This window comes from Atractosteus spatula, chromosome 21, assembly GCF_055471065.1.
Source record: "Atractosteus spatula isolate fAtrSpa1 chromosome 21, fAtrSpa1.hap1, whole genome shotgun sequence".
NCBI classification, from domain to species: Eukaryota; Metazoa; Chordata; class Actinopteri; order Semionotiformes; family Lepisosteidae; genus Atractosteus; species Atractosteus spatula.
In genome coordinates this window covers 17,215,816-17,232,069 of record NC_142726.1, presented here as the reverse complement: position 1 = coordinate 17,232,069, position 16,254 = coordinate 17,215,816, and the positions used below count along the sequence as shown (strand labels likewise).

The window sequence follows — 16,254 nt, the reverse complement described above, 5'->3', positions numbered from 1 at the left end:
CCTCCATAAATAGCTCTGTGATATAACACCATCTGAGCAGTTGCAGTTTAAATCCTTTGCATCAGGGTACTGATATTGTTTATTTTAGTCTCAATTGCTTGTCTCATGGGGTCATTCTTATTATTTTTATCCTCATCATTTCAAGACTTTTTTTTTAATTCTGGCAGATTAAAGTTACTAAATGCAAACTTAATGTTACTCTGTTTAAAATGAAATGTTGCAGCTGCCCAAAGAAAAACAATCTACGTTCCTGGAATTTCAGGAGAGTTTATTCTGCCTGAGCTCTTGATTGCCCAACAGCGCTGATCATTGGCTTCATACAACCAAACAAACACTTCCCCGGTTCTTAAGATTGCAGCAAAAAAAGTACCTTCCTGAAGTGAGGCTTTCCAGAGGTAGCATGGAAAGAGAAGAGAAGATTCTTCCTTTAGCTTTCGTCTCCTTACCTCCTGGCTCACCTTGGTACTATTCTGGTGGCCGTGTCGCCTGCTCCTGCTCCAGTGTGACTGGCCAGGACCAGCCCAGCTTTCCAACATGGGGATGTTGTGTGTCTTCAGCTCCTGGGGTGCTACACTGTGTGGTCTCCTGCCTAGGTACCGGAGAGCCTTAGTCCAGCAGGTTCTACAGATCTCCAAAGACTTGGAACAATTTCACCATGATCGACACAGCTGGTGATTTGTTAAAGTAAGCAGTGAAGAGATCATTTGAGACCACAATCTGAGTACTCTTTTAGCCCTCAAGGACCAGAGCTCTTTTTATTTAAGAAGGTTATTTACTGGTGTTCCCAGTCTTTAGAAACTGGTGACCTACAATATGAGACTAACTGGACTTGGGCTCTCCAGGACCATGGCTGTACCCCTCAAACACATACTTGAAATAAAGATTCCCAGCTCCAGTCCTGGAGGACTATGATGCTGTGAGTTTTCTCAGTCTCTTTAAATCAGCAGGACCTGAGGAGCTGAGAGAAGCTGTAAAACTGGCCCAATCAAGCAATTAACAGCTGGCCAAGAGCTGTGCAGAAGTGGATTTGGGGATTTCTGAATTAAAAGAAGGAAGACATATATCTTTTTTACAGCCAATTTATTCTTCAGGAGAAATCCAATTGTAAAAGAAGGTTTCAGGTGTCTTAAAACATGCTAAGTTCACATTTGTTCAATAAACATAAACCATGTGTATTGGGAGACAACACCAATGGATGTGGTAACAAGGATAACATATTATCTGACTTTTTCAAAGTTTCATAGAGAGCATGACCATGTCGGTTCAGAGTATGTTCAGTAAAAGGAATGCTAGGATTGAGCTGGAAGCTTGTTAAAATTCAGTATGAACGTGTTTACTAGAAACTATTTTTTTACACAGAATAACAGTGGAGATGCTGGTCTCTTTCTGAGCTAAGCTTAGTGTTGTGAACAAATCAAGAATCTCTCAGCTGGAAATGGTGAGCTCTTGTGGGATGAGTGGCCTGTTTTCATAAATTATTTTTTTCAAGATCAAGAACTAATCCTAATTAAGTACCAGAAACCCGTAATGTGATGAACTGGACTTACATTATTACAAAAACAGGAGCTGTCTAGTGAGTGGAGATGTTAGTGTCTCGTTGACTAAAGATTGTGAGCTTCAACAGCATAGCTGGATAGCTATCCCTCACATCCCTCACAGCTCATGTGACAATTCCCTGATCAGGGCTCCCACACACACACACCTGTTGCACCTCCCAAACTCTGAGTTACACAATAGAACTCGTAATTGAGTTAATGACAGGATTCATTTAAGCTTCTTGACTATATTTACAGGTCTTAAACATGTTTGAGGTTGCCTTTTGACTATTGCATTTAAAATAAAATCCTAACCTCTGAGGGGAAAAAAAAACTTGTAAATATTTCAATCAAGCTTAAGCGTATTAGTTTAATTAAGGCTTCAATTAGGTAATTAAGCTCAAAACCAGCAGGTGTGTGTGGTCCTCCAGGACCAGGACTGAGAACAGTTCCTGTACTAGAGAACAGTTTTTTGACTCAGGAAACATCACAACCCCTTTGCTAATCTGTTGTGTGTTTTAAAACAGAGGAGGCAACTCCAGTTCTTCATTGCAACATTGCAACAGGCATCATTCCTTGACTGTTTAACTTGGTCAGTTTTAAACTCTAAAAAGCTGCCATCAGCTTTTACAAACATCAATACAGAAACTTGAAGCACGAAGAAACAATGATGAGGACGAAAGATGAGTCTCTGCAAGAACGTGGTCCTGAAGATCCTGTTTACCCTCCCAGCAGAGCATAGCTCCTTCTTAAAACCCCCAACAGTCGAATGCCAGCGCCCGACATGCGGGCGTGCCGGGACAGGCTGTAGACAAACATCCTCACGGCGTCCTCCGACAGACCGGCCGTGTCTGGGACTGGGGAGTCAGCCACTTCTCCCCGTGGCCCGGTGTCTCCCTGGTTCTTGTTCCAGCGGGAGTCAGTCATCAGCTAAACATCTAACACGTTTTCACAGTCTGACACACACAGGACGTTTTTTGAGGTCCTTCGCAGTTGCTTACCCAAAACAGCCACTTTATTCAAAGTAGAGTTGCTTTTAACACTTCTATAAAAGTTTGGAGTATGACAGGAGTTCTGCAGTTCATTAAATAGTTTGAACAACAAAGCAAATGAGAGCTCAGGTGGAACAACTATCGCAAGAAATGAGGGCCTGCTAGGACTGAGTCCGGCACCCCAGGTCTAACTCCTAACAGATTCGGTCCCTTTTTACATTTCACTCATTTAGTCATTTTCTTTAGTGGTATTCTTCCTTCTTTCTGTTTCCAGTGAATAATATTGTAAGCTCAGTAATCATCATCATTATTATTGCGTCTGACTCAAGAGTGACTCTGTGAAGGGGTCAAAGTTCGCAATCAAAGTAGAACTGACAAAGAATTAGTCATGAAAACTGTGGCTTTAATGTAAACACTACATTCGATTGGTTTGCAGCACAAACATCCCACATGAGAGAAACACCATTCACTATAAAGGAAGTAAAAAGCAGCACGAAACAGCATTCACTGAAAAAAAGAAAAATGAAAAGAGATTCTAACTGGTATATATAATACACAGTATTCTTTTTTTTTCAGAGCAAAAAGGCTAAAAGGGGTAACATCTTTCCAAATCTACTGGTCAGTGAGAGCTGTGCTTTTTTTATACAGACCTGGAAGGTGAAGAAAGGCAGTTCAGATTAGATTACAATTTCAACTAAGAGAAAAGCGCATATAATCCTGTACAGCCACGCTGCCTGCAGAGGCAGCTGTATTCCCAAGTGGATTGAAAAATACTCCAGGCTAGTAAAGACACTGCGATGCAGGGAGAACAGGCAAAGGAAGAGGGACAGTTCAGCGACATTGACATGGGTACATAAGAACGGTATAATGACTCTTAGAACCGTTGCAAAACTTTTAAAAAAGGGGAAAAATGTTCTGTAGCTACAAAGCACAAGAAATAGACTTTATTATTATTATCATGGTCATTATCATCATTTTTAGCTTCTACTTGTAAAGACTCTGCTAGAACCAGCTCTATAGTGTCCTACAGAAACACACTGCCCAACAGCCACCGTCTCCACACTGTATCCCATCACATCGCCTGGGCGGACCTGCACTTGTGGTCACTATGTCCCACTGATGTTTGTGTTTTCATTTTTGTTGTTCTTGTTTTTTTTGGTTTTTTTATTTTTATTTCTTTTTTTTAAAACTTTTTTTCTTGTTATTATTTTTTTACAAAGGCCAAAAGGTCATGCTACCAGTAGGGGAACAGTGACAGGAAAGTCCCATTAACCAGCCTGTAGTGAACTAAAAAAAGTGCCTTAGGGCAGAAGGTAATAAGCAGAGGGGTGAAGTGGAGGTGGGGGCCCAAGGATAAATAAATAAATTAATAAATTAATTAACAATAATAAAAAAGTAGAAGTTCCTTACTCTGATATTTAATAGTTCTTTTTGTTACAGTAATCTAGTGTATTCTATTTCTAGCTCAAGCCCGCCATAAAGAAGGTTGGCACTGATATGACACTCAAAATTTCACTGGCAAACATGCCTCTTGAAGTGTTGGACAGTGAAGAACAACACACACCCCTCCCTTGAGCTCATGGGGCTTGCGAAGAAAGACACGCCCCCTTGCTGAACTCATGGGGCTTGTAAAGAAAGACACGCCCCCTTCGCTGTGCTTATGGGGTTTGTGAAAAAAGACACGCCCCCTTGCTGAGCTCATGGGGCTTGTGAGGAAAGACACGTCCCCTTGCAGAGCTAGTGGGGTTTGTGAAGAAAGACACGCCCCCTTGCTGAGCTCTTGGGGCTTGTGAAGAAAGACACGCCCCCTTGCTGAGCTAGTGGGGTTTGTGAAAGAAGACACGCCCCCTTCGCTGAGCTAGTGGGGCTTGTGAAAGAAGACATGCCCCCTTGCTGAGCTCACGAGGGCTTGTGAAAAAGACACGCCCCCTTGATGAGATTGTGAGGGGTTTAGAAAAGGCCCAGCCCTGTTTCAGAGGGGGATCACGGGGAGAAGTCAGGTTCCTCGAGTGGAAAACAGAATGAGCTGATATGGTGCAATCCTGTGTGTCCTCAAAATCACTTTTATTTTTCTCTAAAAGATCAAAAAGCTGAACAGAACTAAGCACTGAAAAACCCAGTCCCCTGACTAAAATCACCAGAGATATTTTAATGATTATCATTATAGTTGTTGCTGTTATTATTAGTGAGATGACCTAATTTCTGAGGCAAAAAAACCTCAAACTAGCCCTGTGCTGGAAATTCACAATAAATATAAATAAACTGAACATCCATACATTTAGAAATATGAAATTAAAGAAAGGACACATTTCTTGTAAGAAAAAGGGTGGTTGTTCTGTTAAAACAAGAAGACACAGTGATAGGGGTACATTTTCTCTAGTCCTCAAGCTGTAGGGCTGGGTTTCTATTAGAAATCTGTTCTGTTGGCAGCTCTTTGAGACAAACTAAAAAGGTTCTTTTTTTGTTTTTATATATATATACGTTATGCGTTTTATTTATCAACTTGCATTTGTAATAATCATTACCAAACCAGTTACTATACAGATGTGTCAGTACAGTCCGCAGCCTCGGAGGTTGTTGGCGATGATGATGTCGGTGACGGCATCGAACACCACCTGGATGTTGTTGGTGTCCGTGGCGCAGGTCATGTGGCAGTAGATCTCCTTGTTGGGCGAGCGGTTCTTGCTCTCGAACTGGGCCTGTATGTAGGCAGCTGCGTCTTCGTAGGTGTTGGGGCCTGGGGGAGCACAGGGTGACAGAGAGAGAGGGAACCCTGTGAATATGGTTTCAGTCGTGTAGTATAGCATCTTACAAACTCCGGTAACCATGTGGGTACACCCCCCCCCCCACACTTCTCACTGGCCTCTGTAACTGACAGGGTACCCCTTAAACACATCACACCTGCATCCATAACCATGCAGCTCAGTTTTTTTAACTTGAAAATAAAATCCAACAAAATGCCCAGCTAGGTCAAACTCCTAGTGTGCAGACACCCACATGGTGTCTGTGACAGGTGTTTTCTGCCTACGTTCCACAGGACAAACACTTCCTGGACTGACAGCAGCAGGATTCGCTCACGACAAGCAAGCCATAACACTTCACTGAAATAAAGTCAGGCAAAAAAGCCTTTGGCTTAGCTACTTCCAGAAAAAAACTGGACTCTCTCATACACTGGTAGATCTCCACGTCTGCAAACGCCTGAGCACTGAGACGAGCCTCATTCCTCAACGTGACAGTCACCAGCCCCAGTGGCACTGCTGCTCCCTGGAAGAATCGGGCATGGACTGCCGATACACAGTTCCACAGAAGTGATTGAGCTGGCTAGATTAGAATCTATAGGATACACCCCAGGTGTCCATGATCTGGCTGTATGCAGGACCATTTCAGCGTTAAAAAATGAAGTTTGCCAGCAAGATTGCTCCAGTGAGCCTGGAAGAAAAGAACCTGGAAAACAACATTTTGAAAGCCACCCTCAGCCACAAGCACCAAGCCAAGCTACAGCTTTTAATGAAACAAAAGACAATTGAAGATTCAGAAGAATACCTCTGAGGACAATTGCTCTAGTCTTGAGTCATTTGAATTTTCAATTTACCTTTTCAGCAGGGTTTTCGTCTGAACATGCAGAAGCACAGCAAAATACCAGAATGCCCATAGATGAGGGAGAACAGGTGTCCCCTCTGCTTGTGTGGTGCATACAGTCCCATAGCCAGCACATGTTTGGCCCCCAGTGCAAGTAACATCTGAAATCCACTTGAAACCCCCTGGAAAGGGAAGGTTTACAAAAGCCAACCAAACCTAACCTGCATGTTTCTGGGTGGTGGGAGGAAACGGGAGCACTTTCACACTAAAATTTTCTTTTCTGAAGCTCACAGTCAGTTCCTCTTAAGTCACTGTCCGCACTTACGCAGCTCAGCACTCGAGCTCCAGGGAGCTTCTTGAAAGTCCAGCGAGACAATGAGGCCAATGTAAGCTAATGGGGCCTCTGGCTCCTGTCAAATTGTGCTGCCAAGAGCTTGACCCCTCCAGCCAGCCAATCACAGCGTGCCATTGTTGTCAGGGCCCTGAGTTCCCACTGACAGGCAGGGCAGGACCCAGATGCACAGATCCACCTGCAGCAGACCGTGGGCCTGGGGCCGGCTGGAGAGTGACATCACCTCATGGCTCCTCAAGAGCAAAAAAAACAGCCAAAGCATCTGTCCGTGCAGCACCGCCTGGTCAGGCATCAAAACTGCTTAATGGACAATAAAGCACACAGCTGCTTCCTTGGGGACAGTCTGCCAATCACAACAGCAGCAGGATCAGTCTTCTATAGATAAGGAAACATCAGTCTTCTGTAGGTAAGGAAACATCAGGTGACCCACTGCACTCGAAGAGTGAACCTTTAGCCCTCAGATGCCTTTTTCCTGAGCTTCCTTGAATTTCACCTGCCGAACTGCGCCTCACTGGGCAGGCAGCTGGTTTTAGCCCAGCCCCAAGAGGATCAGGGGGAGGCTCCCAGCCCCAGAAAGTGCCTCCCAGCCCAGGCAGCGACAGGCTGTCTTACCTGTGTACTCTGGGAAGCAGATGGTCAAGGGTGACTTCTTGATCTTCTCAGCGAACAAGTCTTTCTTGTTGAGGAAGAGAATGATGGAAGTGTCAATGAAGAATTTGTTGTTACAGATGGAATCGAAGAGCATGAGTGACTCGTGCATGCGGTTCTGCAGCAGAAAGAGGAGGAGGAGGAGAGCAAGGGAGGAAGAGAGAGACAGGGACAGAGAGAGAGAGAGGAAAGGTTAGCTCCGAAAATAAAAGCAGGGGTTGTTATATCCGAGTGATAATGCTCAGAAGGTTCCCAAAAGCATTAGTCAAAAAGTCAAGCACTTGTATTAAAAATAAGACAGCAGGGTACAAGGGTCATTCAGACAGCAGCTGCAGTCTTACAATGCACACAACAACTGCAGCCGGGAGGCAGAGAATGTGCCACACAGGGAAAAACGGTCCCTTTTCTCATTCTGAATTCACAGTTTTACACGCATCTCTTGAAAAACAAGCACTACTTTAACCAAAGAAAAAAACGCAGAGTGGAAAAGGTCTTTGTTACATTTTAGATTCACACACAGTTCTCTGTCAGCGGGGTTTTCTCAGAATAATTGTGTCTAGATCACGGAAGGCGCCCCCCTGTGTGCTGAAGTTCAAACAGGGATTGGACCTTCCTGTGTTCCAGTGCCACCCTGCTTTACTCACAAATGCTAAAGCAGTTTATTCAGTCAGTAACAAACACGATCAGTTGTTGAATATCAAACATGCCGATACCCATATGGGTGAAGGTCCTTTAACGACCTCACAACAAGAAAGACAGCAGATGCAGATGGAGAAGAGAGGGAGAGAAGTTCTCATCTCCTCAGATTCCTCCAGCTGTCCAATTCACTCTGCAGAGCAGGAATCGCTGTCTTCCTGCTGGAGAAGACAGCACAGCTCGCTGGAGCTCAAGCCAAGAGTGACCAAGCCCACCAGAGAAAGAGCAGTCCTTTCCAGCAGAAACCAGTGAATACAAATCTGAGCAGGTGCATACATCATGACAACTTAACGCAGAACAACACTGCAATCAGTTTACCCAAATGCTAAGATATGTTATCATTTTAATTAACTAGCAGTGTACATGATATTTTTGGACTCCACGTTAGCATTTTAGTTAGCATTTAATAACACTCTAATTTACCACAATACAACTAACAAATCAAGACGTCGGGATTAGCACTGAGCAAGGCTCTTCAGCACACACAGCCAGAGCTGAGCTCAGGGTTAGCAGTGAGGAGGTCAAATGAACATTCGAGCATTTAAAATATGAGAACAGTGCAGACAGAAACGTCTTGTGAAGGCACGAAGGTGGCAACAGAATTTGACACCCTTGGTGCGAGTGAGAAGACGTGGAAACTGGTGCTTTCACGTGCAATCCCACTCCAAAACGAGACAATCTGCTTCCCGCCGAGGCCGGACCGTCACTCCGCGCGCTTTCTCAACACAGAGGGAGACAGAAGCGGAGGAAGGAGACCAGACTGGAATCAAACACAAGCCCGCAGTGTGAAACAGCTGGCGCTTTATTAACTTACAGAACTAATAAATACATTATCACCAGTCAATAAATAATTACAGCAGCTAAGGATTTATTAACAAATTGACAGCCACTTTAATACAGAATTACAGTGGAAAGGCAGCGTTGAGGGGCAGTCGAGGTGTGTGGAGCCCAGGCCGGCCGTGGAGTTATTGCTCATGTGGGGCTGTGGAGCAGAGAGGTGCCCTGGGAAACGGGGTGACTGATACAGTATAAGTTTTTCCTACAATTGGAGGAGATGTAGAGACACAAAAACCCGTCGCTGTCCTTTCACCGCCTGACCTCTCAAGAGTACCAGGAAGCGCTGCTGACCTACATGTCTTCACCGAGCTCTTCCGCTCGGCGGCATTTAGTCTGCCACGCGAACCAAAACGCAGGAAACCGAAAAACTACCGCTGGGAAGCCATCAGCACTTTCCCAACGCAACAACATCAGGTTTCAAATCACTGCTCCAGAAGCTGTGCTGGAACGATCAATCAGTTTTTTTAAGCCAGACCACCCCACTACTTTAGCTGCAAGTTAATCAGAGAAGTGGACAGTTTTCACAGTGGACATGTCCTGTCAGAACTGAACAGAGGATTGAAGGCCACAGCGTGAACGGCAGGCAATGGTAACCTTCTGCCTCTCATGCACCTGAGGTCTTCTAACTCCTAATTTACTCAGAAATTAAACTTCTGATTTCCCACTTTGTATTACAGAAATCCCTGGGCCTGCCCCTCAGACTTAAGGCAGGGAATGCTCAGCAGTTCGAAGCCCAGACAGAAGTAACACGAAAGCAGAGCTGAGTTCCAGTCCATTTTTATTTGGCACTGATCAAAGTGTGGACGCATCTCCCAGGGTGAGCTGCCCATGATTTTCAATCCAGTCAGCCCACTGAAATATGTACACACAGACAGCTCTTTGAAATTACTGTAATTGAATTTAAAATCTGTATTTTCTTACCAGTAACAAGCACGAAAACTGAACCTGAACTGGTAATACTTCAAGACGAAACAAAACAAGAGGTAAGTCTGGTCGGTCTGTTCCCTCCAGTTTGAGATGCTTGACAGATTTATAATAATAATTGCTTACACTTATATAGCACTTTTCTTGACACTCCACTCAAAGTGCTGTACAGGTAATGGGGACTCCCCTCCACCACCACCAATGTGCAGCCCCACCTGGATGATGTGATGACAGCCATAGTGCGCCAGAACGCTCCCCACACACCAGCTCTCAGTGGGGAGGAGAACAGACTGATGAAGCCAGTTCATAGATGAGATGAGACAGAGGAGATGTTTCCCCCTGAAGTCCTCCACATCTGCTGTGAAGGGACTAGTCAACGACACCTCTCCTCTCCACAGACCCTGTTTGCTCTCTTCAGTTTCCACACAGGAACTGTTGCTACACACCCTCTCTTCCTTTCCGCTCAGCTGACTGCACACAAGCACAGCTAAGCTGAATGTCTGCATGCCAGCAGATTGAAGTTGCACAACTGTTAGCCTCGGGCATCGGTGTCCATTGCTAATCAACGGCTGTAAAGACTGAATAGAAATCTTAAGGCACAGCAATACCAGCCCACCAAGCCATGGACATTCCAGCAGCTGCAGGAAGCCTGGCTTCTCCTTTTTAATTGAAGACATGTTTCCAAAGCTTTAGATAGCTTTTGCAGAGGTGAGAAGCTAAGGAAGATGCATTTCCTTTAACTCAGAGGAATCTGATATTCTAAGTTTCAAACCTACTCTTGTCTACGTAACTATGAAACAGGAAGGACTGCATCCTGTGGGAATTCCAGTCCTGAAAATTAGGAGGTCTGGAAGCAGAGGCTGTGGGAGCCGTGAGACGACTTGTTACCCTGAAGATTTCAAGATACATTCTGAGAGAGCTTTGCAAGGGTGTGCAGGACAGCAGCAGCTCCCAGAATCACATGCCCACAGCGCTGCTGCATGCAGCATGCACTGAGACATCATGAACCCTGTGACCCACTTCCTACCGGCCAATATGGTACTGATGCCATGAGGGCAGAAAGCAAGATGGGCTCACAGAAGATCTACACCCATCTTTGGTGTCACAGTAAACTTTTCCAAAGATGGCCTGGACTAAAAACTAAGAGACAGTCCTAAAGATGGCACATCAGACTTAACACTAAAGGCTCCATGAAACGTGTTTCACAAAAGCACCTTCTACAGCTCGTAGCTGCGAACACTTGGTTACAGTGGATTCCAGTGGATTGCGGATCTTTGGCTGGTCACACAGTTTGACACTTCAAGGCCACTGTGACTTTGGCACAGTCAGGCAGCACTGGGGGACCAGCTGCCCAGCCTGGTACAGAAGCTGCCAGTCATGCCCAGGAAAGCATTTTAATACTTAAAAAATTACACAAAGCACTACACTCTGGAAACAGTAACAACAGTCCTGTGCACCGCAGAAGAAGTGCGCTGTTCTGTGTGGGAGTACTTGGCAGAAAAGGTTGCTGTTAAAATATACTGTCAAAAACCCGGAGAGATCAGACCAGAGCTAAACCAGACGGCAGTGCACAAAGGTGTCCCTGACAGTGTCATATCTCGCTTCTCTACCGCACGTCTCCGCTAACAATAAAAGAGGCGCCTTGCTGATTTTTGGCCTGCAGTTAGACAAACAGAAACCCCCTATAACTGGCTTAAAGAGGCAGCTATGTATCAAGATTTTGTTTCTTTGTTATTAAGTTAATCTATGAATTTCTTTAAAAGCTGACATCTGGATTTCATCTGTTTTAGAAACTTGATCAACAATGTGTAAAAAATGTCTATAAATTAATCTCATTTAGATTAACAGATGGAATTATCCTGCTCATTGCACGTAGTATTAGTACAATAAAGGAAACTGACAACTCCTACAACTCAGACAACAGAGACTCACACTGTCCAGCTCAGAAAGCAGAGACTCACACTATCCAACTCAGACACCAGAGACCCACACTGTCCAACTCAGACACCAGAGACCCACACTGTCCAGCTCAGACAGCAGACTCACACTGTCCAGCTCAGACAGCAGAGACTCACACTGTCCAATTCAGACAGTAGAGGCCCACACTGTCCAACTTAGACAGCAGAGACTCACACTGTCCAACCCAGACAGTAGACTCACACTGTCCAGCTCAGACAGCAGAGACCAACACTGTCCAACTCAGACAGTAGAGACCCACACTGTCCAACTCAGACAACAGAGACCCACACTGTCCAGCTCAGACAGCAGACTCACACTGTCCAGCTCAGACAGCAGAGACTCACACTGTCCAATTCAGACAGTAGAGGCCCACACTGTCCAACGCAGACAGCAGAAACCCACACTGTCCAACTCAGACAGCAGAGACCCACACTGCCCAACTCAGACAGCACACCCACACTGTCCAACCTAGACAGCAGACTCACACTGTCCAGCTCAGACAGCAGAGACCCACGCTGTGCACGCTTTTTCAGCAACAGGGACGTAACATCACTCACTACAATACTTTCTCTAGCCCTTCCATGTCCTACACACTTTCTCTCGAAAACAGCAAACAACCACCACAACTACAACAAATGAAAGAATTTAATTTAAGTTTTGGTAGTTATGAATGCTCTTTATAAAAAAAACTGTAACTGAATGGCCTGAGATTAGGCAACGATTCTGCTTCAGTGTTATGTTACAATCTGAGCCTCCTGCGACAAAGATCGTAGTACTGACAGCTAGCAAGTTAGAAATGTACAAATATGATCTTTCCTAAGGGTTACCTACTGAGGGCAAACTCAAACAAGCACTGTAGACAGTACAGAAACAGTAATCCTGCATTTAGAATATTTTAGAAAACATCTCAAGCACTCTCTGTTTCACTTTGTACTATAATGTTACCAGGTTGATAGGCAGCATCTGCCCTTCTGCTGTGGTGGCCCAGGACTGAAGGAGAGCCCTCTAGTGTTCAGTACTGCACATCACTGTTTCAGAGACCAGGATACCAGGAAAGACTGTGATCCTACAAAAACTCAGGGATGCCCTGGCAAAAGTGCAGACCAGTGAGCTAAATCATGACTTTAATGTTTGAAGATATTAGATTAATTTATTTATAATTATAAAAGGGTATGCATTGCATAACCCTCAGGTGTCTTGATCTGTCCTTGAATGTTTTTTCTTCGCTTCTTACTCAAGCTGAGCCTTAGCGACATTCACAACACAAAGCTGTTACGGTGGGGCTGACCATTGGAGAGCACCATCGTAAGTCAGGAAAGATCGTTTATTTCTAATTTGTACGTGTAACGTAATTTTAGGGCGATTACATTTAGCAAAAAAAAAACTTTTAAGCACGATCCACTACGCACTACAATGGACAGTGCAGGACAGATCCAGAGTTTTTTAGCAGAAGCTGGAAGGTGGAATTCTGCTTATGTACAGTGTAAAAGAGTGCTGAACCGTGTGAGCAGGAATGTGATTTGAGAAACAGGCCCTCTCGCTCACAGGGGTCAGGGGTCAGGGGTCAGAGGAGGGAGGCTGAAGTTTATCAGCACAGTGAAGAGAACTTTAGTTTCCGGGGGAGACCCCTGTGCCCCTGCCCCTAGTAGAGTCCACAGCCTCGCAGGTTGTTAGCAATAATGACATCAGTCACGGCGTCAAAGACAAACTGGATGTTATTGGTGTCGGTGGCACATGTGATGTGGGAGTAGATCTCCTTGTTGGGGGATTTGTTCTTGCTCTCGTACTGCGACTGGATGTAGGCCACGGCGTCGGCAAACGTGTTCGGCCCTGGGAAGCCAGAAAGAAGGAGGGGGAGGAACACAAGAAGCAGAGAAAGGTTAAAGAGGCCTGCGAGGGTCACACCTGCCTTCAAAAGGTGCTACGCTCCACTGCGTGCTACCTCGTGTGTCCTGTTTATTTTACATCTCACCGAACAAGGTGATGTGCAATGTCTTTCAAAACAAGCGTAGTGATAACACCCAGACACAGCTTAACTACTGTCAACTGCCTCAAAGCAGAAGACCAGGGAGCTGTTTCCAGTTAATTAAGCTGCTCAGAGAATCCTCCTTATTACCAGCCAGGCTGCAGTGGCAAGACAGTGACAAACAGAAACAGAAAATACAGAAGGGCTTTTAGACATCTCTTTGGGGAAATCTGATGGGTAAATCTCTTTTGTCTGAGTTTCCTTATTTCCTTCCATTAAATTCTTCTACTGCAACTACCCTGACATGAAACGAATCTGGGATGCCTGGCTGTGGTGTTCACAGGAGTTTTTTAAGTCTGGCCCCTCGTGTGGTTTGTGGGTGCCCAGTGTTTCGGGGTGGGCAGAGCGGAGCTCTGTGCCCACACACCTCTCTCACCCCCTGCAGAGCCACAGCTCTGTACCTGTGTCACCCCAGCTCACGGGGTGAGCCGGTACACAGTAGCCAGGCCTTCTGTGCTGCTGGGGAAGCTGCTCAGATACTATCTTACATACATCCCTATTATATCCCTACACATATGTAACTGTGATTGTACAGATGGGCACCCTACCCTCCTATACCTTTGCGTCTCAGCTAGGAGTCTCTACAATGCAGCTCTCAAGCTTGTAAACCTTTAGTGCAAAATCTGTTCCTTCTTATTCTTAATAAACCCTCCACTCGCATTGTGTTCCTGTTTCTCCCCCGCGATACCACTGCCTGAATCAATCTGGTTTATCTGATGGCCTGAGCATCTGTACTGAGGCAGCCGATTGTCTGACTTTATCTCACATGCATCACCCCCTCTCATTGTCAGGGGAAAGCAGGGTATCACAGTAGAGAGAGAGAGAGAGATAATGGGTTCTGCAAGTGAGATTGTGCTAGTTTGTTGTAATAGAATACATCACAACAGAGTGGTCCCTGGATACTTTTTTAAATAAAATTGACCATAAATCCCTATTAGCGGCTCTATGTCATGAACAGATAATAATCTACATAAATACTATTGTATTATTCATTGGATATTCAGATGGACATGATTCCCATTTGACATGTGAAAAAGTAATGCTCTTGCTGATCCTTCTCTGTCCTCAGCTCTCAGGCCTCCTCTCTGGCAGTAAAACCTGCACTTAATGAATTACCTGCATATTCCGGGAAGCAGATAGTCAGAGAAGATTTCTTAATTTTTTCCTCAAAAATGTCCTTCTTGTTTAGAAAGAGGATGATGGAGGTGTCAGTGAACCATTTGTTGTTACAGATACTGTCAAATAGCTTCAGAGACTCGTGCATTCGGTTCTGTGGAAAGAGAAGAGACGATCTGTCAGCTGCCTTTGCCTGGTGCATCAAGAAGAAAAGCTCAGAAGCACAATATGAAGCACAGAAATGAAACATTCTCGTTCAAGCACTACTGTTGTCTGCATAATACTAGCAGCTACAGGGAACTGGGCATTGCCACTTCTAGTCTAAGAGTATCACAGAAAGCTAAGGTCATGCATCATGCCAGCAACAGGCTGCTACTTCAACCCCATTCGCTTGAAAATTATTCAGCTCCAATTTTTTGGCATCATGCATTTTTTCATTTCTTTGCAGGATACAATGAATGGTGCAAATTAACCAAGGACGTCTTGGATCCTTGAATTAATCCAGAGTTGGAAGCAGACACTTTAAGCACGAGTGACTTTGCCTTGTCCTCCAGAGTGGCGTGATTTAGAGATGAATTATATCGAAACGATTAGGTGAGGCAGCTGACATACAAAATAAACTACAGAAGTTAGCAAAACTTTTCAGCAGCAATAACGTTAGCTCACAAAAAAAATAATAGCATCAGCTAGCTGCCAATAGAAGCCCATTGATTCATCATTCATGGACGAGAATAGTCACTGCTCTGTGATCAGAGGACATGCAGCAGGGGAGGAGTCTGGGGTTGGGACAAAAACACAGAGAAGAGACAAGAGAGGAGGAAATTTGGAAGGAACAATAATAAAATGTGTTGTGCGTTTGCTCAATGTTGGTGAAGAGAGAGCGCAAGAGCAAATTCAAGGCAAAGTCACACAATAACAGTCACAGCCACGGAGAAACCTAATGAGTGCACGCACACCACAGTCACCAAGGTGCAAAGTGCTGCTTTCAACTCTTTGGAATTTTTTAAGAGAAGTTTCATACCTGCCGAAATTTTTGATGGTTCTGTCTCTCAAAATCAGTTCTGGTTTTATTTAAAGCATTGGGTTAGAAAAAGACGGCCGAAGAGAGGAGTGAAGAGGCTCTTGGGAGATGTGTGGCCCAGGGGCCTGGGGCCGATTGCGCAGGAACCCTCCCCACACGGCGCGGGATAGCGGGACAGCAGGCAAGCCAGAGCGAAGACGCGCGACCCGCCGCCACGGGCGACCCGTCTCTCAGAAGAAACGTGGCCTCCAGCCCGGAGCGAGCGCACGCCCGGGCCGACGGCTCCGCGAGCACGCAGCAGGTCAGAAAGCAACACGGCAAGCTGAGCAACAGCACACGCGCGCGAGACGCCTCGGCTGCTGTGCTGCAGATTATCACATCTGGAAGTACTTTATACTTCAAATCACCAGCTGCTGAGTGTGACAAAGATAAATACAGAAGTAAAGAAAGAGGTTCAGGAACATCGACAATGTGCAGGGGCTCCACACACAGGTCATGATTGCTGCTTTTCTGCACCCCTGAGCTCAGGTGTGGAAATACCACAGATGAGAAACGGAAGTACAAAAATA

General features: G+C 45.2%; 1 protein-coding gene across 3 annotated transcripts in view; it reads right to left on the bottom strand.

Annotated features, from left to right (window-relative positions):
- Positions 1–2,909: 2,909 nt before the first annotated feature.
- Positions 2,910–16,254, bottom strand: part of gnao1a (guanine nucleotide binding protein (G protein), alpha activating activity polypeptide O, a) — a 97,161-nt gene continuing 83,816 nt past the window's right edge. Inside the window, exons 7-8 of one of the 3 annotated variants that reach the window (XM_088938996.1) lie at positions 7,071–7,224; positions 2,910–5,264 (exon numbers count right to left, since the gene is read on the bottom strand). In XM_088938996.1, the coding sequence (XP_088795122.1) occupies positions 5,077–5,264; positions 7,071–7,224 (342 nt within the window). In that variant the 3' untranslated portion in view covers positions 2,910–5,076. Of the gene's footprint in view, positions 5,265–7,070; positions 7,225–13,078; positions 13,353–14,664; positions 14,819–16,254 lie in introns of those variants that run through there. The other 2 variants (XM_088938998.1, XM_088938997.1) reach the window with 2 other exon arrangements.